The 26,564-nt window shown below is 41.6% G+C and overlaps 1 protein-coding gene across 2 annotated transcripts; it reads right to left on the bottom strand.

The window, feature by feature from the left end:
• Positions 52–25,250, bottom strand: CAPN3 (calpain 3). Of its 2 annotated transcripts, XM_021403512.1 has the most exons (24): positions 24,932–25,250; positions 19,454–19,523; positions 18,505–18,623; positions 17,252–17,385; positions 16,831–16,999; positions 16,044–16,184; positions 13,923–14,006; positions 13,395–13,480; positions 12,867–12,944; positions 12,269–12,429; positions 11,540–11,709; positions 10,900–10,911; positions 9,548–9,756; positions 8,810–8,846; positions 7,768–7,785; positions 6,628–6,729; positions 5,936–6,013; positions 5,202–5,259; positions 4,561–4,625; positions 3,535–3,603; positions 2,913–2,991; positions 2,294–2,410; positions 1,872–1,930; positions 52–1,653 (listed from the first exon to the last, which is right to left on the bottom strand). In XM_021403512.1, the coding sequence occupies exons 1-24, from the start codon at positions 25,220–25,222 to the stop codon at positions 1,627–1,629; spliced, it is 2,433 nt and encodes an 810-aa protein (XP_021259187.1). In that variant the 5' UTR covers positions 25,223–25,250; the 3' UTR covers positions 52–1,626. The 2 variants fall into 2 exon arrangements, with proteins under 2 accessions (XP_021259187.1, XP_021259186.1); XM_021403511.1 differs by lacking the exon at positions 6,628–6,729.

The following is a 26,564-nucleotide window of genomic DNA, read 5'->3' as shown; positions in this document are numbered from 1 at the left end:
TCATCATAGAGACTCATTTGGGTTAAAACAAAAGCTGAATTTAAAGAAGAATAACTAATCAAGACATAAACTATGATTTTATTACTCTTTCAGAGTAAGTTACAGTGCAAGACAACATTAAGAACTCTATAGTCAAAAGGTTTATCCGTTTCTTAGTGATCCCTCAGTTAAATGTACTACTTATCAGAATAATGGTGGGTAGATGCCAAGATCTGTTTTTGCAATTTTGCTTTACAGTAGCAAATTGCTTTCTGCTGCTGCTTTTAAGCTCTGGGGAACTAAGAGGTTAGTCATCCTTTCTTGCCTTGTGACCACATGCAACCCCTCTTAAAATAAATAATTCCTGATATTATTCAGTATTTATTTCTGTACCTCACCTTGTTTAATTATCAAATGGGAGAACAGGTGCACACATCTTTTAGAGGTTCCTCACATCACTGATGGGAAAGCAGCATAGAGAGGAGAAATTTCAGGCCAGCCTTGGTGTGTGCACTAGTAGAACAATCCCCAAAGTACTTGCCTGGGAACTGAGAAGGCTATACAATAATAAAAGCTAATACTATACTTCTAAATGTAGAAGTAGTAGCTGTGGTATGATATGTTTTGCACTAATCTACAGCAAAGCTGAGCAGCTCCATGGTAACCAGTATGAGGGAAAGGGCTCTGCCTGCACTGGGATCTGGGCAATTCTGAGATTAAGACAGAACTCAGAAACTGTTAGTCAACAAAATAGGACCCTGAAGACAAAAAAAAAAAAGTGTGCATATATAGTTAATATATATTTGCACAGGTATAGTTTATATATACATTACGTATAAGAGATTTTCTTTCTTGAATGGCTTCCTTGAAAGTGGAAAACTATTTTCTCAATGTTACAGAGAATGAAGTTACAATTAAAAAACAAAATAACATAAACCAACACTCTAAAACCATCGTATGTGTAAGTATGGCAGCATGGGAATACTAAAAATGAGAGCAAATCACTTAGTTTTGCTGTTTCTACTGAGGCACCAGACCAAGCTGTACCCAGATGCTGCAGCCTGCTGTGCCTGGCACCCGCTTCTCCAGCAGAGCAGAGAACCAACCTGCAGAGCTACAGCTGTGATGACATACGCAATCATGACTCATAATATTAATGTAATTAGCGTAATCTCATCGAAATAGTCAACAGTACAAAGAGGCTGAAATAGTAGTACCAACTTCAGAACAGAGTTAATGACTAATTACAAGATGGTAGAAGATACCTCTGACTTCCCCAGTTGAGATCCAGCCCCCATTTTGCCTGATCCGTACTGACTTGAGGGATGACACTTCCAGTTGTCAGTGTAAACAGAGTAACAGTGTGTGCTCCATGTCTTTAACATGCAGAAAAACCTAAATGCAGTCAGCAATAAATTAATCCTCGCTGCTGAAAGGAAAGTGTCCTGGAGATACTACAGAAGTAGGTACAGGAACTGAGCACTGGTTTGCTTGCAGGAACATGGCTGTCTCTTTATTCTTTCACGCACATTTTATCTCAGTGAGCAAAGCACGCATCTTGCAAAATGCTCATTTGTAATTGGGGATGGATGGCGTTCATTACTTAAAACAGCAATCTGGAGCAGGTCCTTGAGGAAGGCTCTGGTGTTAGGCATACATGGTGAGCTGCAGCCACTAAGGAAGAGAAGGAATTAAAGATCAGGCCAACTTGAATGCATGAGACAGTGCTGGGAATGAATTGGTAGCAAAATATTTTGCAGATGCTTCCCAAAAGAATGACAATTTCATACTACCTCCCATAGCATCCCTTGAGGATGTGCACACAATGAATAACACAACTATAATGTAGTGCTGGGGTGTTGCGTTAGAAATACTGATATAAAGCAGTTTACCTCCAGGACGTTGAGCTTTATGATTCCATCTCCATCTTTATCAAAGGCGTGGAACGCCCCTAAATCAATGAAAGAAAAATATGTGGGATAAATTAAGTTACTGTGCAAGCAAAGTGTAAAGACGATCCCATACAGCAAACCAAATTGTATTACCACTGTGTTTTGCAAACTTGTGCAGATGCTTACTTTTTGGTCAGCAAGTATTTCCGCTATGCTTTTTCTTAGCTAATACGAGGAAGTATGTAATGGCTTATTATCTTTTGTCTTTGTACGGGAAGACTGTCATATTTTAGCACATATCTCAAACTATTAAAACTATACATAGGCAATAGTGCTATGTATAATAAACTCTCCTTTAAGTATCACAGCGTGTTTGTGGGCAGGGAAGGGGACAAGGCTGTAAAATGAGGGCAGCCACTCACTGAACATAGCATCCAGTCTCACGAAGCAGCAGATGAAGCTGTCAAAGTCGATGTTCATGTTCTTATCAGCGTAGCGCATTGTGATGATGTCATAGAGCTGGTTGTTCAGCCGAAACCCTGCAGGGGGACCAGAAGTGCGTTTGATTGTTACTTATACAAAAATAAAGAATCCACAGCTTAAATGAGAGCAAATGGGTAAATTCGGTGGGTGACTGCATGATTAAATGTTCATCTGCACACAGCTGGGTTCCCTGATGCACCTCCTGTGTGCTCTTAGTGCAGTTACACAAACATTACACAAAATCTGATCAAAGTAAAAGGGTAAAACTGGGCAAGTGTGAGTGCTGACTTGGTACTTGTCTGATTTTGATCATTTGCGAGACTGAGTTGCCACGCATTATTCACTGAGAAAGTTCAAAGATCTGCTTAGTTGGTGAGACACACAAGCCTTGCGGTCTGAATATTTGAGAACCTCTGTTTGGGGGAAAAAAAAAATATTAAAAATTTCTCTAGGGCCCCTCTTTAAAAGGCTGTGCTGTATTCCTGACCTCACCCTGTGATACATCAACCAAAAATAAGGCTTATTTGGCTGCTGGGCATTGGACACCAGGGGAAGTACCTGCATCTTTGACTGCATTGCGCATCTCATAGCTGTTAATGGTTCCTGAATGGTCTGCATCATAATGCTTGAAGATTTTCTGGAGAAAGAAAGAAGTACACAGCAGAAATTAAAGCTTATACTTTTCTAGGGCACACCCGCTGATGTGGGTGCCACCCTCCAGCACCTGGAGGCTTTGCCATTTGCCTTATATGATTGTAGCTGCTGCTCAGCAGTCTGTGCTGTTCACACACAGCTTCCCTCACTCCTGACACGTAAGTTAGATCTGTGCTGTGAGGAAAAAAAAGCTCTCCCTCTGGAGACCCTCCTCATTTGACTTGTGTTTACGCTGTTAATCCTCTCTATTAATTGCCCTAATTAAGCTATTTGCAATGCCTGGTTCTAGTTCCCATCTTCCTCCTCCATCTTGCGTGCCTCCCCCATTCTCAGGGTGATCTCCTTACATGAACGCTGTAGCTCTAGATATTTGCTTAGGCTAAGAAAAGGGTGAAGGAAGATAGTAGTTTTCGTCTTAAAACCCAGTTTGCAATTTTCTGAGCTTTATTTAGTTGCAGGGTGCATAGGGAGGACTGGTTTCCCTGCGCAAGCTTTTGCACTGTGGGGCTGTGAAGAGCAGCCCTACCTGCCAGCTTTTGATCTTGTCCCAGAGGTGTCGGAACTCATCAAAGTTGATCTTCCCTGAGCCGTCTGTCTGCGATGCAAGCATTCAGGTAAAAAAAAACAATACTTAAATGGAAAACTAATTAACTCTGTGGCTACCAGTGAGGGGGGTGAGTGTGAAACCCAGCTCAGGATTTCCTCACAGCTGAGAATGGTCTGAATGGTGCAGTAAAGTGTTTGTGAACGCTTTGGTTATTAAGAGTGTTCTTTTGTTTCAGGATTGTGAAGCATAATTTCCTTGTGTTGTAGCAAACTACTAATACAGGCAGGAGACTTGCTCCTGGAGCTGTTATGAAGTACATAAAGCAGAGTGTTTTAGTGGCTTTTTCCAAGTGCCCCAGCTGGTGAAGTTCGCCCAAAATTGTTTAAGACAACTGAGCTTTATCCTGGAGTGAAGCTTTTTCTGCATTGTTAAACTGAATTGAGAACCAAGCAAAATGTTGACTAAAACAATCTACAGAACTATGTTCAGCCTCCAGACATTATGGTTCTAGGCTGTAATTATAAGGTTGGTCTGGTTTGGTTTAAATGTGCTTATGTTCTCTCAAAATCATATGTTGTGGAAGCATATGGAAACGTATGTTTTCCTACTCAGGTAGGAAGTGTTTTTTATTGTACTTGCTCTGAGACAATCGCTGTATGCTCTGAATGCTAAGCATGCGGTGGAATGTGTGATGTGTTGAAAATGTAAAGAAAAGAGAGAGAGACTGAATTTGTTGGCAAGAACTGCAGATCTGTTGAGATGGCATAAAGGAATGGTATCATACTTATTCCATAGTTCTGTGTTTTGAGACATTTTCATCTGTGTTGATATGACTGCAGTTAATGTGTGCCAAACTGGAATGCTGAGCTATCTGACAATGGCCTGTAACATGCTGGTCTGCTTTCCAGCTTACTAAAAATATTTTGTGTGCGTGTGGCTGGGGGGAGTAAAACTCAGGTGGAACAGCATGTTATCGGGCACTCCTCTTTCACTGGCAAAGGATACATCCATCAAAGCAATCATGCTGCGGCAGGATTCCAGTTCAAATCCTTCTGTCTTTAGGTCCTTATCTGAAATAAATGGTATAAAATATCATGCAAGTCAGCACTCGCGTCTTCTTCTTAGGTGGGACTCTACTCAAAGTACAAGCCAAACCAACTTAATTCATCCCGTGAGAAATGAGTGAGAAAAAATATCTGTAAAGGCTCTAAGTAACATTATTGCTCGTAAATCATAGATGAGTTTTGACCTGTTATATATAATAAAAACCTTTAGAAAACTCTAAATTAATTTCTAGTTAACTAAGCAAGCCCAGGTTTTGTAGGCTGAAGTTTGCTAAATGGGGAGAAAGGTCCTCCCCTCCATTAGGACTTGATTGAAAGGACTTTGCATTCTGCTAGAAATGGTGTATTAACCTGTGTGGTGCTTCCAATGAGCTTTTGCTCATTTCTGTATTATCAGTACGTGATCACTCATAGAGAACATCTTTATGAAAAGTTTTCTAGCTAAAGTCTGTAGAAGTGAAAATAGAAAATTTATCATTTCAAATTCACAGATAATTTTGGGAATGCAACTCAGGGGTGGAGGGGTACGTTATTTCACAGCTGCCTTTACCTGGAGTTACTGAAAAGCACATTCAAACTCACGTTTTTTTACAACATTGTTGAGAACATTCCTGAGTTCTTCGGCATTGATCTCCATGTCCTGGTGGGAAACATGGGGACAATACAGTCAGTTACAACATTCCTTATTATGAAAATCACATTATGGGTGGATATGCTCTCTGGTCACTTTTTATCATGGCATGTGATCCAAAAGAAAGAGCTTTCTATCTTTGTATAACCTTTCTTGAGGCCACAGCCTTCAGTATGAAGCAGATCTAAAGTGATCATACAGTATTTATTAAACAACATTTGGGAGAACAGGCAGTAATTCCAGGCCACAGTATGAGCAAAATGTAAAAATCTCTGTAACCCTTCTGTAGCCTCTTGATTTATGCAATTTTTTGATCTGTTTCTTCTGATTTCTTTAGTTCAACATGAAAACGTGTCTGAATACATATGTATAATTATACAACACTTATACATACTACGCAAAACTGATTAAGAAGGCATTCATAGATTCATGTAGTAGTGACAGAAGTAAGAGTCTGAATTTAAATAAAGCTCCTTTGTACACAGTGAAGATAAGTTGCATATGCGAATGGGCATAGCTGCATGCTTAATTGGATTCCCATTTGATTTTGCTTAACTTCAACTCCCAAAGGAAATTTAGTGAAAGGAAGCTTAAATTTTCCATGTTTTGAATCTGTGAAGAAGTTGGATTAGGTGTCGTTGTGGCTTAGCTGCTTTGCAGAGGTAGGGATTGGTCGTGTACTCACATCCCCTGCAATCTGTCGGAAAATATTCCTGAACTGTGTTTCCTCTTCACTCTTCTCACGAGCTTTTGCTGAAGAACGCTGGAAAGATACAAGCAAAGAACACATGCAACGTCAGCTTTGCAGGAAAATGAAGAGATCTGGATGGTTCACCCCCTTCATGCAAATAAGCCTCTTAGTGATAGTGGAACTCTTCAGAGGAACAAGTCATCCTCACAGTCCTCTCCCCTTTCTTTCATTAAAAGCACTCCTTGTTGAACCTGCTGCATTGTTACCTTCCTCTCATTGTTCTCATGACTCTTGAAACAAACCTAAATGATTCCTTTCACCAATGGATCTTTACATTCTGATTATTTTTTTTTTTAATTTCAAAACATTGCAAAGGAGAAACATGGAGCAGAAGAGGAAAGCATGATCCATAGCTACCCTGTAGCCTACGAACTGTTTGGAGGAGCTTAGGGGCTTTAGAGCATTTTGTAGTGTGGGAGGCCCTGTTCTGGAGACAAATACTGCATTAGATAGCCTCAATGTTAGCATTTCCATCTTTCTCAGACACATGCAGAGAGCAAGCCTCAAGTCTGAAACTATTCAGTATCTAAGGACACTCCTTTGTCCTGTTCCTGTGCTCTCTCCAGCTGCCCTTTCATGTTGGCCCAACCGAGCTCTATCCCCCGCCTTGCCAGTTGCTGCAGAACCTTTTTCTCATCTACGTGGGCTTTTTCGCCATCTTTGCCAGCATCTTCGTCTGTTGTCAGCTCCTTATTGCTGTTTGCTCTGTCAGAAACAAAGATGATAGGCTAGAAGAAAAAGAAAGAGTGCAAAAGAGAAGTAGAAATTACACAAGAAATAGTGTTAGGGAAAGTATCTGAGGACATCCATTCTGTGGCAAAGCACGTGCAGCCAGATCTGGGAATGCAAAAAAGAAAAGAGGAATTTCTCAGGTTAGTACTCTCCTCATGCTAACAAAGAAATCTGCAGAGCTTGTGTAGGAGCTTGTTAATTACATGAGGCATGTGTTAGTTCTTTATTAATTGCTGAGGCATTCAACTGTAGGGAGACACATGTAGTTGTTCTGTTTTAGTATATTTAAAGCAAAGAAAGCTGCTACCAGATGTGAGTGTGTTATCCTGGAGCAATAATTGCAATTGACCAGTCACGAGATTACAGTGTCTGGTTACATTTTCAAGGTCCTTGTAAGAAACAGTTTGCTCTTTTATGCGGTGGTCTGATTTATGAACTTTTGTGGACTACTTTGGGTAAATACAAAAGAGGAATCCAAATTGGAGTCAACCACTCTCCTCTTCAAAATCTCTCCCTTGTGAGCCTTCTTGTACCCTTCTGCTGGCCAATAATTTTCCTTGTAACCTCAGAGTATGGGTTTTTTTGTTTGCTAAATGTATTGCATAGACTCAAAAGAGCGATCCTGGACTCTGGTGAGCAGAAACTGCAGGAAGGAGGAGTAGCTGCATTGGGCAATGGAGGGCGTGTGTCTGGAGGAGGGAAGCTTTTCACTGGGAAAGGTGTCAGGATGCCTATGGAGCGTCAGGCAGGCAGGATACTTGAGAAACTTACAGAATCCAGCTCACAACACCGAAAGGTTGATGCTTTTGCCACCCCCTTGAGAAATACCTGATGCTATAGCTGAACTTCGTTAGATTTGTGTGTAGGCAGACAAAATCATTGCTGCCTGAAAATGGTGTCTTATCCAGTGTTCTTCATTAACTAGATCAGCTTCCAGAAGCAGTGAAATCACTAATGGTAGCAAGCAACTCCTGCTGCATGTGTTGCACATGGATCTTGCCTTTTGAGACTCAACATGTTGCACAGGTACCCACCTTGCCCTTTTTCTTCTTCTGTAAAAACAGAAACAAAATAGGAAAAAAAAAAAGAAGTGTTTTTAAGAAGAATTATGGATTGTAACAGATCACATTATTAAATAGTAATGTTTCATTTTTTTCTCTTTTACTTTCTCACATTTGTTTTTCCCGTTCCTATAGTCACACTTTTTTTTCCTTCAATTTTATATATTCATATAGATTTCAAATCTCAAAAAAAAAAAAAAAAAAAGAGGGAAAAATGCAGCCATGAAGAAACTGTATGTTGAAATTGCATCAAAACAGCGGTCCATCTCATCTGGGGCTTTGCCTGCTTGAATAAAATCTGTTATCCCTGACTACTCATTTTATTTTTCCGAACTGATCAGTGCAGTGTCAACTGGACTTCTGCGCCCACATGTCCATGCTTTTTGGAGTGGCAACTAAATCCCATCAGATCTAGTCAGAAATTTTGTTATCATGACAGCAAATGAGAGGGGAAGGCTTTTGAACAAGGTTTGATGCAGCTCAATTCCATGCAAGAGCTTTCTGTTTTTTTTCAAGACTGAGTGTATTGTATGCTCCAGTTTATTCCCATACAGATGTGTAAAACCCCAGGCTGAAGAGTTAGTTTGTCATTGGTGCTAGTTTGAATCACAGTACCATTAGAATCCCATTTTAGAAAGTTCATACTTCAAAATAAGGCACTGTTTTTCTTAATTAGATGAGTTGCCAGATAAGTTGCCACAAACAACAAACGTACCAAAGGATGGAGCTAGGCCTCAACAAGAGCATGAATACTCTCAACTGATGGAGGCAAAGGCAATGCTTAGCATGAAGTTTCTTTATGCCAAAAACAAATTTCAAATCTGGCAAAAGATTCTGGTCTGTTCAAATCAGAAAACAGCCTATATAAAGCTAAGTGACTATCTTGATGAGAAAATGTGAGAATTTGTTAAAAAAAGCTGTCATGTGGCTGCAAATGGTTTCCTGCTATGTATTTCCCCACATGTGACACTCCTCCCCTCTGTTCCCACACAAAAGAGGACAGAACGACACTCACCGATGGGCGATCTGCCTCAATCATGTTTTCAACCTCCCTAGAAGAAAGCAGAAAGTAAATAAATCAGGAAGGTGTCTGTTTCCAACATTGTTTATTTCTGTATGTGGTTTGTAAGCAGGCAGTGATGTGGGCTGGCATCCAGGCATTACAGTTCAGACTCTGGATGTAGTTTTCCTGAATTTGATCCGAGCATCTCAAATACTGCTTCCAAGAACACTACTGCCTGGTTTATTTCTCTTATAGCATCTTATGGCATCACTGAAACTTGACAGCTGAGAGCAAACCAGAAGTTTTTTGGCCTAAGCAAAATGATACTAGCTGCAGTTTTAGCTCAGGGAAGCTACTTACAGAGGGGAATGGAAAAGAAATAACACCTATTTCTGTATTTTGTTCATGACCAAAATTATATGTCTCTCAATGATCTATCTGGCAAAAACTTCCATATGGCATATAGCAGTAGCATATAGCATTAAATAACAAACTTGTTCATTTTCATTATGAAACTGGCAGAAAGTATGTTCACAAAGGATATCCTGCCAGTAGTCTCCAGCATCTTCAAAGAAAATTCAGAACAGGTTTTTGTTAGGCTATAAGGTAACCTTGGGGATATTTGCGTTTTGGAGTTTCTAATGGGATTAAGAAAATTAAGAGTAGGGTGTTGCAAACAGGGAACACGGCTATAACAGAGTAGTGAGGTCAGTTCCCCCTTTAGAGACAGATGAAAGATCTGCAACTTACTCTGAAAGACTTCTTTTCTCTGAGAAAACCCTCAGGATGAATTCTCCCTCCTGGTGGGGTTCGTATGTGGACGGGATGATAACATACTCGCTGGGAGGCAGCCGGAAGCGCTCAGAGATTTCTCGCATATTTATATAGGTCTTACTTCTAGCTTTGGAAGCATTGTAGAGGAAAAAATCCTTTTGCAAGTGGTGCTTAGTGCCATGCATCTGCAGAACAATGGAGTCAGCTGATCTTCAAGGAAGTTTTACCTGTTCCCCAGGTGGCTTGTCATGCAGGCAGCATGTGGGACAGAAAACACAAATGAAGCAGCAGCAGCTTAGCAAGCAGGGACTTGATGGGGTCTGCTAGCTGTTACCAGTTACAGAGTCTGTCATCTTTATAAGCTGCTGCAAGCTGGGTTTAGTTGGTTTCTGAGAGCTGCCCAACATCCCACATGGAGACTGCTGGCTGGCTGTTCTGCTGCGTCCATGATTTTATCTGTTTTGTGGGATGCTAATGGCATGTAACCAAAGTTCAATTACTTTCTTTGATGATTGTGTGGCAAGGAATGGTATATACATGCTCCTATGTACTGCACAGTAAGGTGAAGGTGTTTTCAGAGGTAACTTACCTGGAAAAATATGAATTCTGTATCTACTAAAGACGTGCTGCATTCATTAAATATGAAAAATAAGTCAAGGATTGTGGGCTAAGAACAAGTGCTTGCAGTTGCTTTCTCCAGAAATAACTGCTGGTAAAATAGGTTTCCAAACACAACATTCAGATGGTCATCTTTATGTTTTCCAGTGAAAGCCTTCATGTGAACTCACTTGCAAACTTATGGTACCAATGATTCAGCTATTGGCAGGCTCAGAAAAATTCAGTCTGTGCACTTCTAGTATGTTTCCTTCAATGGCTGAAAATACCATTTGTTTACAAAAAAAAAAAAAATCTGACGCTATGAAGCAAACTCTAGGGCTGCAGGATATAAGTTGCTGGCATTTTTGCAGGAGGCAACAGAAGTGCTTTCAGGGTCTTCTTTGTGGGGTGTGCTATCTAAGTGTTAGCTGACGCTTCTTCCTGTAACCCAGGCTCACTATGGGACAATGAAAGCCGTGGCCAGTTCACATACAGAGTAGAAAAGAATGAGTGAGTACAAGTGAAAACAGGGTATGAGTGAGAAAGAATTTAAAATGACTCAGAAAATGTTACTGAACACTCAAAGCATGGAAGTTAGCAGTTTCACATCTGTAACATCCCTGGAAACAAACTTGAACGGACAGTTTCCCACTGACTTACAGACAGGAGCAACAGTGACACTAGCTGTGAGCATACACCAAGTTGTCAGTCTGTCCCCATTCAGCTCATACCTCTTTGGGTACCTTAGGGAGTAACAAAGAGAAGAAACAGAAGTTCTAGGTGAGTTAATTTGCTTATAAATCATACAGAAGGGATTTCACATAGACTTCTGGGTTGCAGCTAGTCATTAAATTACCCCAGTTTATATAAATTTTCTAAGAAATGTTCCCCTTCCTTTCCAGATTTCTTGTGACCTACACAGGATGCATTGAGATTTGAACCAAATATTTTTCTGCGAAGGACTGAGCAAATTGACTTCTGTCTGAAAGTCACTAGAGAGAAAGTGGTTGATCGCTACTTTTGTGTCTTGGCTGTTTCCCTTTCTACATGATTCTGCCAATTAGATGTTTAGTTTCAGCATGGATTAAGGAAGTAAGGAGAAGTCTATATGGGAAAGAATATGCTAAAATCTGACATTAAATCACTACAAAACCTTATAAGCGTGTTGCTTATAGATGGGATAAACCCTGAGGTTACTATGGGCTAAATGGTTATAAAGCTTTGAACTTTTTTTCCTCTCTTCCACGTTTCCTTGCAAAGGAGAAACTGCAATTCATGTAGTCAAGATGAACAGTTCAATTACTCCTTTGGTAAACACATACTGTCAGGATTTGGGAACCTGGCACTAAGAACTAAGTCTAGAGCTGGTACCTCATAGATGGCAAAGCCAATGGTGTAGAGGTTGGCTCCCAGCTTGCGTTCTTTCCTCCTGTTTTTCTGCATCAGTGCTACTAGGAAGCTGCAGATAACCTCTTCATCTTCAGGATCGTCATCTTCCTCCAGGAGCTTCAAGCGATACTGGGGATTGGTCCAAAACGTATCTGTGAAATGCCACCAACAACCAAAACCAAACATATAAATCTTCAGTTTTCTAACAATACTTCTGGCCAAAGAGAACTTTTACTATTCCCTGTCTGTAGTTCCTGAGGGAAAGGATAAAGCTGGGCTTTTATTTTTTTATATAGAATATATATATTAATGTGTTTGGGAGTTTATATAGTTCTAACAACTGTACAGTGAAGGATTTAAAGTGAAGAATTGGCATTTGATAAACTTCCAGAGAACCTAAACCTGGCAGAACTTATCAGAGAATTTCCAAAGTTAAATCTAGCTGATAGAGTGAAACTGATAATCTCTTACCTGCAATGCAAAGTATTCGAACAACAACTGATCTTTGCCAGGTTTGCTTTCTGGGCTTATGAAGTACTGTCACAATCATAGTGACAGAAGATACCCAGATAGAAAAGCATGTGAGTCATCCATTGAGGAATCAAAGGTTTCCTGTGGCTGAGCATTGATCAGGCTGTAGTGTGGTTTATCCTATGGGATGTAGTATAGCCCCCATCAGAGAGGTGGTATCTCTTAAGACTCGTTGCTCACCTGGATAATTGCGGCACCCTCCAGCTGAGCAGCCTCTAACCCACCGTCCTTCGTTGACTGACACAGTCCAGGTCTGAAGTTTATCAGCTTCCAGAGTATCAGGTGTGAGGTTACAGATCTCAAGTTTTGTGAAATGCCTCATGAAATCTTCAAATGATATCCTGGAAGAATTGAAGGGAAGCTGAATTTGCATGGTTGGTAGTTCTCTGAAAGGTATGTTGTTCCTGAAGAGGTGGTGGAGAGTGACCCATATTACTGCTTCTTCTAGTAAAAGTTTGCAGTGGGAGCTCCAGTTTCCTAACCAATTTAGCCTGTTGGTCAATTAACACAGGTACAGCTCCAAAATAGGGGAAACTGGAGTGAGGGGACAGTTCATAGGAAGGCAGATAGAGAGTATGGGATAATTAGATGGACTGTGGGACTCAATATACCCTGGCAGGGGGGTGATGGCAAGAGTAGAGCAAGGCTTGTTGGGGAATATGAAAAGGAATAGGGATTGATGTCATTGTTTTAGCATGTTTAAGTCATGTAGTGTGACTCATTTTTGTTATAGTTGCATATCTCCTATAGAAGCACAATTTTTTGACTGATAATTCACCAGAACTCCCCATCTTCCAAAATCTTGTGTTGCAGGCGGATTTTCTCTGCTTCATCAATGAAATTCCACTCTTCTGATCTGCAAAAGAGTAAACAAGCCACATTACATTTTGCAATACCCAATTTTCACTTATATTTCTGTTTTCTTCTGTCAGCCTCATAGTGAAGAGTCAAGCACTGCTGTTCTACATTCATAAAAAATCTTCCTTTGTGATTTCTGCAACTATTTGTTCTCAATGTTTCCATCTCCACACATTCAAATGGAGAAGAAGTTCCCCTGCTCTGCCTTCCCTTCAGACTTCCTACTAGAAGCTCCCAGAAATCAAAATAAATGCTTAGTTTTGTTTAGCTTAAAGACAGAAGTGCTTGCAGACTGTCACCGATGGAGTAGCTACTGAACTATATTTTAGTAAAACCTGATACCTCATTGTTAAATGTTAGGGCCATCCACAAGCTGCAAAAGGCAAATAAAGCTGCAATTTATGTTTTTCCCCAAATTAAATGAAGCTCCTAGACACTTTTTACTTACTTATCACTCCAAGGTCCATTCCATTCCACCTGTCCCCAGGGGTTTCTCAGCCTTACCAGACGTATCTTTTCCCCTTTAAATGTTGTCTAATTAGAAGAAAAAGCAACAAGAATCAACTGAATTTGTGAGAAGTGGGCTTAGAAAAGAAATGTTCCGTCCATCTCATCACTGATATCAGCTCCCCAAGTGACAGTGCTCTCCAGGGCCATCACCCAGTCTGCCCTGCCTTGAGTGAGAGCAGGAAGGCTGTAAGACCAAGAGGTGACCAGCTGTGGCCACCTTTGCCCATGCAGATCACGGAGGAACATCCATTCACCCAGAAAGCCAAACCTCGGACTGACTGGTTTCTCCACAAAGCTGTACTTCATTTAAAAACAAAATTTCTTTCCTTTATTTCATAATTTGTCTCCTTTTTTTTTTTTTTCTTTTTCCTCTTCGTCCCTCTGTACCCAGCTCTACTGATATGCATGATACTGGGCCAGTCTAGACCAAAGGACCCCACAGTAGGAGGCAAAAGTCTGTACTTACTTCTTCCACAGCTGTGACAGAGTATGCATGACCTTTGACCAGCCCACAAGACATCCGGGTTTCATACTGCATTGGCATTATGGTCTGTTATAAACAGGATAAAAATATGGAAAAGGCACATGAAGCTCAGCCAGCAGCTCTGAGGCAGGAGAGAGAATGACACTGTTTGGGAAACAGTTTTTTTTATTATTATTATTATTTTTTTTAATCTTGTTCTCATCTTCTATCAAGGTGACCAAGCTTAGCATCCAGAGAATATCATTGATTAGAAAGGAGTGAAGAATGAATTAAAGGAGCAAAATACTAGTAATATTCATTGTAAAAGACATTTTTTCATTTACTTTTTCTCTTTCTGTAGTTAGCTGCTGTTTGCATTCAGAACACGCTAGTATATAGCATGCTTAATCAAAATAATTAATTTTTCTATTAATAGAACTGTTCAGCCATTTCTAGGATAGCATACTATTGTATGGCTCAGTAAGGCTATTGCAGGTAAAACTGGAAACACAAGAGCAGCTCAACACCTATGAGAATACTTTCCTTATGCACTGCTGCAATCGTATAACCCAATTTCATACACTGTTCCTACTATTTTAAAAATGCATTTCCTATAGATTTGGAGATTTTATTCCATAATCCCTGAGACTATAATGTTTTTCACCTGACTCACAGGAAATGCATAGCTTTCTCCAGCAGATATAAATTTATAACTTGCTATCTTGATAAGCAGCGCTTACTATGCACTTTTATTTATCTGAAAGTTGAAGAACTGGGAGTAAGATGTCAGGCTTATACAGTCTGCTGCGCTTATAGAAGAAATCATGGAGAACGGTGGGAAAGGAAGGTTACACTAAGTGCAGGTGGACCACATGTGAAACTTCTCCCTCGTTATGTTTGCCACTGCGAAATGACTGCAAGGCCCTGCTGGTAACTCTTCCACCTGTTTTTGACGCATCTGAGGACATGAGAAAGTCAGTCATGGAAATGGAGAATTAATAAGGTCACACAGCTACATTCTCAGCTTGCACAGGGAGGAATCTCGTCCAAGTATTTCCTGGCTGTCATAATTATTTTCCATTATTTCCCTTCTGCTCTTGTTTCTTTTATCTTACTCCAGTTTCCATACTTTTTCTGCCTATAGCCTCCTATCTATTTTCTTTTTTTTTCTTCTTATTTTCTCCTCACATTGCCTTCATTATTTAGTAGAACCTCTTTTTCTCTCTTCTACTTAAGAATATTGCTGTGAGTGCCCTGGCCCACTTCTCTAGAGTGCTTCTGTAGTCTGCACTGCCTGCTTCTTTCCATTAAGAGTTGCAAACTTTTCTGGTGATGGCTCAAAGTGTAACAACCAATAGTAAAGCAGGAGCAACTACAGAAAGAGTTATGTAACCTTCTGTTAGTAATTCATCAGTAATATCAGCAACTGAGGGAAGTTCCCCCCAAAAACACGGGTGATTTGGAAAGTCATGCTCACAAAAGGCAGCCATACTGGGCTTTCCGAAACGGTTACACCGTTTCTGTCATTCAGGAAAGACTAAATAGGGATGTCACAAGAGGAAAAATTGGCTACTTCTCCTACAAACTGGCTACTTCTCCTGCAGGAGAGAGTTTGCACAATGAAATGTTTTAGATGATACAATATGCTTTTTTGGTGGTGGGTTGGCGTTTTGTTTTTTTTCTCCTCTGTAAAGAATGAGAATTAATTTCTTCCACTGAAACACAGCTCCCTAAAAAGTAAGGTATGGCAACTACCTGGTAAAGAGAGAAAGGGACAGCAATGTGTCCATCTACAGGTTTGGAAGATTTAAGTTTGAAAGTTTTATGGTTTTTATTTCTGTGTTCGAAAGGACTGAAGTCCTTTAACGTGAACATCAAATAGCATTCAGAAGAACAGATCTTTAGCGATGGGATAATTAAGTGAAGTAAAAGAAGAATTCAGAAATGTAGGTGATATGTTCTGGCTGTAAACAAAAGTGCTGTGAAATCAATTGCTTCTGGATTAGTGATTTAGTGGTGGGTTGTTAGAGTTAGAGAAGTATGGTTAGGTTGTGATTGGACTTGATGATCTTTAAGGTCTTTTCCAATCTGAGCAATTCTACTATTCTATGGAGATGTACAAACCCAGGCTGGCCTTTCATCTGTCCCCTGGTAGTCCACAGTGGAGTGAGTCATCTGTGCGTTTTCTAGATTCTTCACCATTCGAGCAACCAGTTCTCCAATGTTGCTTCGAGGAGCTGCTCCATAGGAAAAGCCTAGGTTATCCTGGTGGAGAATGGAAGAAAAAAATTGTGCAGAAATAGGAGACAGAGATAGAAAAGAAACTTACAAGAAAAATAAGTGGTGAAAAATAGCCTAGATAACTTCTCTACTTCCTCATTACATGCTAGATAGTCCATAGTTTTCTATAGTGATTGGTATCACCAGTTGTTCTCCTGCTTTTACTGCAGCTTCACAGATGTTATTGAAACTAGTGTTTTCTTACTTTCACTTTTAAATTAACCACAGTAAATTAAGATAATCTAAGGCTACGCTGGGAATCAAATGGGTTAATTTCCTGGACATTCGCATACTATTAACATCTTTGACATGAAGATTTGTATCTTAACAGAATTGTTGCACCTCTCTACTAACCTCAACTTACTTGAGGCAAGGGCACTGAGAGCAGGGTGCTGGTTTTACCGATCAGATCCCTTCCTTGCTCCCGCCTCCCTCTTCTGCTTCTATTTCCCTTTTGGTGCTTGCTGTTCTCTAACAGAAAGTGTCTAGAGGAGAGTGCCCTATCTCCTGCAAATGAATGTTTGCTTATGTGGACTAAACCAAGCTATTGCAAAAGTTGGCATATATTGTACTGTAGATGGAGATTTCTGCTCTTTCCTATGGCTCATCTGCAAAGTTCACATGGACTCACATCAATGGAGCTGGCCATGAGGGATCCTCTGGCAATGGCATGTTTCATGATTTTATAGATATCTTTAGGAGCATCCTTTATCTCATAGAACTCTGTGACCCCTCCAGTGAAGTCCTCCATGGCCTCTGTGGTGTTGCCTCCTTTCAAAGCTTCATAGGACCCATGGAGTCTTGGAAATAGGGGGGAAAAAAAAAAAAAAAAAAAAAGAGATGCTGAGAATCAAGTATAGACGTCTGAATGAGTAACAACAACAACAACAAAAACCCTAGAAAATATGCTTTACGTCATGCCCAATTAGAACCTATGGAAAAAGGCACTGATATGTGCAGAGCTAAAGTGCATATGACAAGTTATGTACAAAGCAGTTTGTAACACCCCCACAACCAAAGAGAGAATGGCATGGTGCAGCAGGCTGACTTACTTTGCATAGGCCTTTTCCAGGAGAGCACTCCAGAACTCATTGCGCTGGGAGGACTTGGTGAAGACCAGCTGGTTGTTGTACGTGGGTAGGCAGTCATCAATGATGACATCCACCCAGTCTCCATAGCGCCAAAACTGAATGAAGGCAAACAGAAAAAACATCTGGGTTCACTCTGCACAGGGAACGAGGAGCCTGGCTGGAAAGCTGAGCTGAGGAAGGAGAAACACTGAACTGTTCTGCAGCTGCTAGAACTTCCCCCTTTTCTGTTTCACAAGGTAGAGCTGAGCCATGGCAGCCAGACTTATGCTGGCAAAAACTGCAGGTCCTGGTTGGGGGTGGTTAGATGTTTCTGAGGTCTAACAGTCCCAGGAGCATGCCTGGGAGATTCTGAGCAAGTTGACTCTTTGCATGTGACTGTTCCACCACTGTTCCACCATGGCACTGCACACTGTGCCTTGCTGCTGGCCTTCTGTTTCTTCTTCCCTTTTCTTCATTTCAGGCATTTCCAGCTCTCCCTTCAGAGCTAGATTACAGTTGAAGTTGTAAATAACAATTCCTGCACACAGTGTGAGGTTACTGGGATGGGGTGGATGTGCAAATGCAGCTGTGCAAGAAGCCTTGCTCTGGCTTACACTGTGATCAGATGCAGGGAGTCTACATTCCTTCAGATTTACCTGGTGTTCCTCCAGCCACCTGAATTTTGGACAAGGTGGAGAGCTGTGTCCTGCTTCATAATGTGCCAAAAAGCGATGTCATGGGAAGGGAGGCAGCCATGCTGAATTAACCTGGGCAATGCATCCATCTTAAGGGAGGTGTCTTTAGAGAACTATGCAGAAGATGGACAGCAGTCAATCTCTTCTGAAAAATCAGTTCTTCAGTGACTTATTTTTGACAGAGACCAGCTGCTTGTGGCCCTAAAAATAGATGCTCTTGCCAACCACCAGTATCTCTGTGCTGGCTGTAGTACTGCAGCGGAGCAGGAAGGCAAGACTGAGCACCTGTTGCTATCCGTCACGCACAGGCCATGCATCTGCAAATGCTTCATGAGTGGGTTAATGCTCTCTAATTAACTTCTGTGATTGCCTTGCTGGAGGAGTTTGGGGCGAAGGAATTCAATCCTTCTTCCCTTCCTGCTGTTGCTCATGCTTTCACAGGGTGAAGGAAGGGAAGGGAAGGGAACAGTGTGCCAAGAGATGAGCTTACTGTTGGGTGAATATAATTACATCTCCTTAATGCTAGATGAAGGGACTCACCTGGAAGTGAAAGATGCCAGCATAGTTCTGTATAAAGGACTGGTCGTGAGGTATGACTCTGCAGAGCAGTTTTTTATTCAGTGTCAGGCAAGCAATGGCAGCCAGGAACCAGCAATCGCCTGTAAGCAAGCAGAAGCAGCAGGCAAAATGAGGGGAGAGAGCAGCTAGAATCAAAGGGGAAAGCTAAGGTACTGCCAGGTGAAATGTTAATTCTCAATAGAGAGATGCCGTGGCCTTTCAGTGAAGGGCTCTTCTTGTTGTGTTCTATGGTACTTGAGCACCTCTTATTTATTGATGCTGTGGAAACACTCATTGGAACCACTGGCTAGGCACACACCTGTCACAGGAGAAGCAATAAAACCATGGAAGGCCTGGAAAAACTGAGTGGGAAATGTCTTTACAAAGCAGTGCAGGTGAGTGCCACGTGGCTGACAGCTGCAGAGTTGTCACTTATACCTAAGTAGCAGCTTTATATATCAAAGCAACTTTGAGCATCTGAGCTTAGATTCTTCAATACAGAGATTGTCCTTCAGTACAAGGCACACTTGGCTGAAGGCCTCCAGAATTTCCTGTTTGAAAATTACAAGACTAACTATCTGAAAAAAATACAACAGTAACTGGTCAGATTTTTCTCTCACAGAACTCCTTTTCTTTGTCTTTTATCATCACCTTAACTTATTTTGTTCATTCTCTATCCCTGAGAGATAGGCCAAGTCTTGCCAAATGGTGCTTTGTAACACTCATGAAAAAGCAAAGTGTTGTTTGCTCAAAGCTCTTCCCTAGACTGGTAGTAGGCAGATGTCATCCATTTGCTATAGAGAAGGAATCAATAGATGTGTAGTGGCATACTGAGAGAATTTAAAACATCTCCTTGGAAGCAAATGAAAAATTGAGAGCTAAACTATGATGCAAGTTTAAAATGTGCGGGGTGGATGTAACAATTTCATACCTAACTCTCCTTGGCAGATATCTGTTCTGTTGGCTCCACCGATAATAAATCGTGGATTCTCACAAATTTCCTGTAAAATATAAAAAGACAGATGAGCATGAAAGCATACATTGAGATGCCTGGGTTTCACAGAAACAAAAGCTGTTTAAAGACTTTTTTTTTGTGTGTGTGTGAGGCAGTTTGCGGATATCAGAATCTCCTGCTGAGTTTTCAGCTGCAGATCTCTGCTAACAATATGTTAGTGGATGTCCAAGGCTTTGGGCAGTGCAGAGACAGCAGGAGGGAAACTATTCCTGTACAGACTGCACAAATGTTAAAATGAGGAAATCAGGGGAAAATATTTTTCCATACAGTGAAAAATATTATTGGAGGAGAGCAAGCAGATGAAAAGAGTGTCTGAGAATTAGTTTCAATTCTTTAATACTGACTCCACGTTTCAGGAATCCAACTTGCAACAACTAGTATGCTGGTGTATACATAAATAGAGCTGAAGTGTGCATTTAAGCAGGAATGAACTCCAGTAATACTCCCTGAAACCTGTCCAGGGTCAGATATTTTATTCTCAGGAATAACCAAATATTGGCTAAGAGATTTTATTCTTTCCCTCACATTGCAGTATTTAATTGCCAGTGCTGAACTGAGAAATGTAATACAGATATCATCTGTTTCTGAGGACAGGAAGCTCTTCTGTCCTCCACTTGAGACAATATATTAAGTTTATCAGTAAGGACAGAATGGGCACGAGATGCTGTACTGGCGTAAGTTAAGGTATTGCTGTAGTGAGGGATGGACTATGTAGGAAGTATCAGTTAAGGGAGATAGGACTATTACAGTGTTTGCACAGAACCTTCTCCACATTCATTGCATCTTTGGTTCCCAAATGGGACAAAGAATCCCACAGGGTATGGGAAAGCCAAAGGAAGAATTAGGTATCAACTGTCCTTCAGGAGGAAGATTAAAACAAAAGGTATCTGCTTTATCCTATCTCGCCCCTCACACTCAAATACTTGTGTTGGGAAGAAAAGGAAGATGTAATTTTTTTACCATCCCTTGTGAGGGTAAGAAAAGAAGGACATTGCAAACTGAGGACCAATTTCCTGAGCAGCTACAAATGGGGAAGAAGACATAGTCCAAGAACCCAGTTGGCTGGAAGATCACAGGGCTGGAGTGGGAAGGAGAAAGAGAAAACTCCTGAAAATTCCTTATGTGAGTGGAACAATTGGCAATACAGGCAGCTGATGCTAACTCTGTGGCTTGAAGCATTTTACAATGTAATCAGGGTAGCCCTGGATTTTCCCATACTCAGATTTCAGGTCACATAGTTTCACTTGGCTTAAACTCACTTTTTGTTCCATTGCAGTAATCAGCAGGGTTGTTTTGATAGAACTGTTTGGATTAGTCATTGAGCCAAAAAGAGACCTGCTTCTGGCTTCCCAGAGCAATTGCCTTATTCTCCCTGAGGAAGGGAATGGAGGGATAGTCCCATTATTTCAGGCCTCAGTCAGCTGTCCTGAGGTCCGATTCTATCAAGATAGCTGTTTGAGATACCTTCATGCTTTTCTTCACCCACTAGCTTTTGTGAAAACATCCTTCCTTGCATTGCCTTGGTGTTCTCTTGAAAACTAGGTGTGAGATACTGGGTTTGGGTATTTTGTTTCTTCCTTCGCCTAATGGCGAGATGTGTTTTCAGCCTGACCCTGCTCCCACTGCAGTAACCAGACCTGGAATCCAGCATGCTGTCTTTTAGGTGAAGGTAGTTAGATTTTGCTCAAGTGTTCACAAATGCTAAATGCTGATAGGCTGCACTTTGCTGATGCAAAGTATCACCCAGAAGGTGTCTCCTCTGACTGGAGTGCCTCAGACTGCCTTGATACTGTCCAACAGACCTTTTTTGTCCATTGATGCAGTTTTGGCTGCAGTTTCGTTACAAAGAGCCGGAGTGACTGTTACAGCACCAGAGACAGAATCCAAGAAAAACCCATCCATAGTGTATATGCTTCTTCCTGGACAGAGAGTACTTGTGCATCAGTTGGAAAACACCAAGGCAGCCTGTGACTGAAAATGGCACCTGACCTTTGCTGCATTTTTATTAGCTTTTCTTCTCTGTCAAGAAAAGCTGTGCAGTCATCCTATACTGTTGCTGCAAAAAGCATTTATTCCTTTACAAACTGCTGGCATTCTAAGTAAATTCCCTAAAACAATCCTATCGAGCAAAGGAAATATCTTATTGGTCTAAGAGGGTCTGTAGGCTCCTGCTTCCTCATTGGCCCCCTGCGGTCTGGACCTTGCTTGTTACTGCGTGATGCAGGGCATTTAACTAGGAGCTATTAGGGATCTCATCTTACAACAGGGAACCCATGCCTCCCTGTGACCTAATTAATGTAGCATTAGAAAGACTGTTTCAGAGGCCCTTGCCAGCACACTGGGCTCGTAAGCCCTGCTGTGCACCTCAGCAGTTGGGCCAGGTGCGGCGTTGAGGCCTGCTCTGGCCATGCTGGCAGCAGGGTGAGAGCGGATCAGCTGGTGCTTGGCTTTAGCCTGAGCTGCATTTTATGAGGGTGGGTTCACATTGCAGCATGGCTGTCACCATATACAATTACATGGGCCTCCTCACCGCCCCAGCTGCAAGCTTCACAGATGCCCTGCATGACAGCCGCCCTTTTGATGATGGCACTCCCTGTGCTCTCACTGCCACTGGGACCAGATGCAGAAGAGCAAGCGGTAGCTCTGAGGGTCTCGTCCCTGCTGCATGATCCTGCCCTAGGAGAAGAAGCAACAGCAGTGTTGGTACACCATGCTGAGATATCAGCTCATACATGCTGTTCAGCTGAGGATTGTCACTGCTACCAGTGCTTGGTTATGGCATTTGGGAATGGCAGACGTGTGCCCTTCAGACTGACTTTCTGATTCCTTGAAAAAGACTTCTGGAAAAACTTGCATTTAGTGATCCCACATGGATTGGTGTCATAGCAAATACTGCTCACTTAGTACCAGCATCACTCTTTCATGCATATATTCTACATCAACCTCTTGGGCCGGGAGGAAAGAGCTTAGATACAAATGTGTGGCATGGCATGGCTAAGGCTACTCAGAAAGCCAGAGGCTGTCAGGATCATATGGCTTCTTTCCCAGCATTCTGTTTTAAACAAGATCCTATGGCATGTGGACCATTTGTTTATTCACTGTTTCTGGGGGTAAATGACGTATACTGTACACTACAGAGAAACGATCTAGAACAAAGCCAGTATTACGAGACTCTCTCAGGACTTCTTCTGCTATTTTGTTTTCTTCTAGAATACATTCTCAAATTTGATTTAATTCAATGTGAATTTCAAACTGATTTGAAATTACCACTTTATAAGACTATAGTTTACACACTAGCCACTTTCTTTGCCAAAAAAAATGACATCGCAATTTAATAAGAACAGAAGTTGTCCATATCTTTTCAACGTTATAAACATGGCCCATGCAGTTAATTCTTTATATTTGGTGCTTCACCAATTGTTTTATACTCTTAAAAAAGTGGTCATTACTACTGTGTTACTGCTTCATATTTGTTTAACTCTAGTGTGTTTTGTAATATGGTTGTCATGTCTATTCCTGTGTGTAATACTATCAGACAAGTCCTGCTATAAAGTGATACATATCCTATGGTTTCAAAGTCTGGTGAAGCAAAGATTTGAGTCAATCTGAGATCAGAATCAGTGCACACAGGTCTCTTGCATCAGGTCACATGAGCAGTCTCCTTTTGCTGTCATGTGTGGGTCTGTTATAAAAGAAGCAAGCACCATGTGCAACTCCTTCCCTCTTTGAGGACCTACTGGGTACAGCAATGACCTGAATCACAGTGTGGCTTAAAAACAAACATTTCCGCAACAGAAAGCATGGGCATTTTCACTAGCAAGGCCTAATGTGCCCCAGGCAGGGCAGCCACCTGTGGCTTTGTCCTGTAGCATGCAGGCCCAGCCTTGTGCTCTCCAGAGCTCCTGCATCTGCTCTAACCTATGACTGGCACCATGGACACACCAGGTGCCTGAATGCTTGTGCTGGAAGGACAAAGATAGCTTTATTTTTGGTATTTAAGTTGTATTTTGAGTCTTACATAGCCTTGGGCATGTTGTAGCTATGTGAATAGTTGAGAGCTCCCAAACTCCATTATTAATGAGTGGCCCAAAGAGATATCTTTGGGATAGAGACCCTGAAGTCCGAACCTTTCCAAAAGGAAGCTGCTCATTTACATCAGGCAGTAGTGATGCTGTACCCTGTCTTTCTGATGTTCTGATGCCTTTTCACATGCATAATTGCAGTTTGTTTAGCCCATGATGCTGGCACGTATCCTCTATACTTCTTTACCACTTTTCTCTCTGTAGAAATACAGGAAATCCCATCCCTTTCAGATGACTGGCTTGCTGCCACATTTAGCTCATTCACACATATTTCCAGGAGCTGATGCAGCTGTGATGATGACGATGAAGGAGTGGGCTGCCCTCTGCCATGTGACAGCACGTGCACGCACAGGGCACCACAGAGGGAGTCCTGTTGCTCCTCCATGATGTTGTTTGTTGCTGTTGTGTAACAGCTACACTCTAAAGCACTTGGTCTTCTGCTATTTACTTATTTTCCTCTAGCTAGTTTTATCTACTGCCATTAACTTTATTACTGAAGCACAGATTTCTGCATTGAAGAGGTACTCTGAGGGAGCCAGAGTAGCTCCCTAGAACCACATCCCCGTTGTAAGGCAGGGGTGAGGGGATGCCCTAGGGCTCACTTGCTGGAGGGCAGCAGCTGCCCAGCAGTAATGATAGGGAGAAAGGAAAGATTGCCCTGTGGTAGGATGGGGAATTAGTTGGGAACTTACGAATTATTCTTTCCTTCCCCCAGGAAGGGTGGTGGCTAGCTGGAGAATGGCCACCAGATAGAAAAAAAGAGAAAGAGGATTTGTATGCAGGAATCTGTCCTCATAGTGATTGCAACACCCATACTCTTGGCAAACGGATAAGGAGATAACCAACCTTCATGACTCAGTTAAATAATGGAAAGAACTAAGAACTGAGTAAAAGCATCTTTCAGAGCATAACCTGTTCTTTTATTTTCTCAGAGTACAAAACCAGCAGAATATTAAATAAAAGCTATAAATAAGGTAGTGTTGAAAACCCAGTGACATGTTGCAGAACAAGGGGGAGAAGTTCTTTTGGTGAGTTTCAAATGAGAAAATTCCTAGCAAGTCATGGAAGAATAAAATAGAATTCCATATTTCTATTTCTACGTACTTTCTTCCATTTCTTTTTTTAATTGTTGTCACATTTTAGTCATTATGTACACTTTCAAAGCTTCTACAGCCTAGCCAGCTATCTCTAGGAGAGCACTAGTGAAATACACTGGCAGCTTATTCCCTTCCCTCCTCTTCTGCCCCTTTTTCAAAAAAACACACATTCTACTTACGGAAAGCAGAAGGCACTCAGCAAATGTGATACTTACGCGTGGTCTTTTCCATTCAAACTTGATGGGGACTTTCTGGCTGTAGAAGAGGGAAGTCTCATTAGGTGGGAAATCAGGATCCTCATAGAGAATGTTTTCCTCCAGGCACTTCTTGTGAAGCTCTTCATAGGTCTTTTCCTTTACTTTGATAATGTTCTGGTTGCGACTTAGAATGGCAGAATAAATCCCTCCTGTGCCTCCCCCTGAACCTTCAGTTGTAGTGCTGGTAGTGCTGGGAACTGACCCAGCAGCTGTCTGCTGAGCCACCGCTGCATTTATGGCGGACGGCATGAGAAGCAGTCTTACAGCAAGTGTTGAAAGAAAGCAAGATCTTGCACACTGGAAGGAAATCTGAGAAAAGAGGAAGTTGCTGTTGCCCCTTTTTCTTTTTGTTGAAATCTCCTAGTCAAACTTGTAAGCGATAAAATTCTGTCTGGCTCTGCTCATCGTGCATCTTCTCGAAGGACGCTATTTTTTTTGTAAGAAACTGGAATTTATTCCTTGATGCAGAACAAGGTACTCTGCAGGCCAACTCCTGTGCCCGAGTTGTACTATCTACAGCATGTGTGTATGTGCAGGTCCTGTGTGTAGAAGTGCCGAGAAGAGACAAGCTTTAACCCGTGAAATCTAAAAATATCTACCGGCAAAGAGTGAGAGAGAGGGAAAATGATAGGGAGGGGGTTAGCGTGGGTGTCAGTCCGCTGTGAAGCTTGTGCCCAGGCCAGGAGCTGTGAGCAGGCTGACTGCTGGTGTACACAGCTCATCTCTTCCTTAAGCAGAGAAAAAGAACAGCAAAACTGGAAGATAAGCTCCCCCTGGTATGGGAACACATTTATGAAGTATTCCTTGCCAATATGCTAGTCCTGACACTCATTATGAATCGTTGTACTTGACTTGTTGTTTCTGCCCTTTGCTACAGAAAAAGTGTATTTTATAGAGACAGTTATCTGAAGACACAGTCCTAATATCAAAAAAGGTAATGTTATTTGATGCTTCTGAGGTCAGCTGAACACCCCTCAGGTGGGAGTTGGATTCTGCAGGCAACCTCAGAGAGAGCAGCTGGCCAGGGCTGAGATTCACTTGCCATACCTACTTCCCATCTAAAAAAGGCACCTTTTCATATTGGGGCAGTGAAGTTTCTAAGGGGCCCAGTGTGGAAATTGGGACATTCTGCTTGTGTTAGGATATACCAGTCTTAGACAAAACATCTGACTTAGCACATTTATTCACAGGGACAAATGCAGTTTCTGTGAAAGGAAGTCAAGTTGCTCTTACTTAAACACATTGCTCTTCTCCTATAACCCAGTATTCTTTAAAAACTGACAGTGCCTCTATGTCAAGAAAAGCCCTCTAAACCTTGATGGTCTTTGATTGGGAAGTCTGAAATCACACAGTGACATCAGTGCTATTTTTGCCTAACGACACTAGTGTCTGGACTCTGGCTGACCTTCTGCTCTAGTACTACGGTATGCTGCCAAAGCACTGATTCTTTTTGTTTCTCAGCTATTTCCTTGGTTTACTGGCTTCAAATTGAGTACAACAGAGAAAGTCTACAGCTCATTTGTCCCCTTTCAAAACTTCATTAGGGTGACCTCTGAAGAAGGTAATATAGTTAACGAGCTTGACCAGCCTC

This window comes from Numida meleagris, chromosome 6, assembly GCF_002078875.1.
Source record: "Numida meleagris isolate 19003 breed g44 Domestic line chromosome 6, NumMel1.0, whole genome shotgun sequence".
NCBI classification, from domain to species: domain Eukaryota; kingdom Metazoa; phylum Chordata; class Aves; order Galliformes; family Numididae; genus Numida; species Numida meleagris.
The sequence above is the reverse complement of the archived record's forward strand: the minus strand, read 5'-3'. Positions and strand labels throughout refer to the sequence as shown.

Excerpts from the sequence above, each read along its gene's own strand:
- CAPN3 (XM_021403512.1), bottom strand. The coding sequence starts at position 25,222 with ATGCCGTCCGCCATAAATGCAGCGGTGGCTCAGCAGACAGCTGCTGGG. Across the intron at positions 12,430-12,866 it reads TTGGAAGATGGGGAGTTCTG|GATATCATTTGAAGATTTCA; the intron begins GTGAATTATCAG and ends CAATTCTTCCAG. Across the intron at positions 2,992-3,534 it reads ACAAGATCAAAAGCTGGCAG|AAAATCTTCAAGCATTATGA; the intron begins GTAGGGCTGCTC and ends TTCTTTCTCCAG.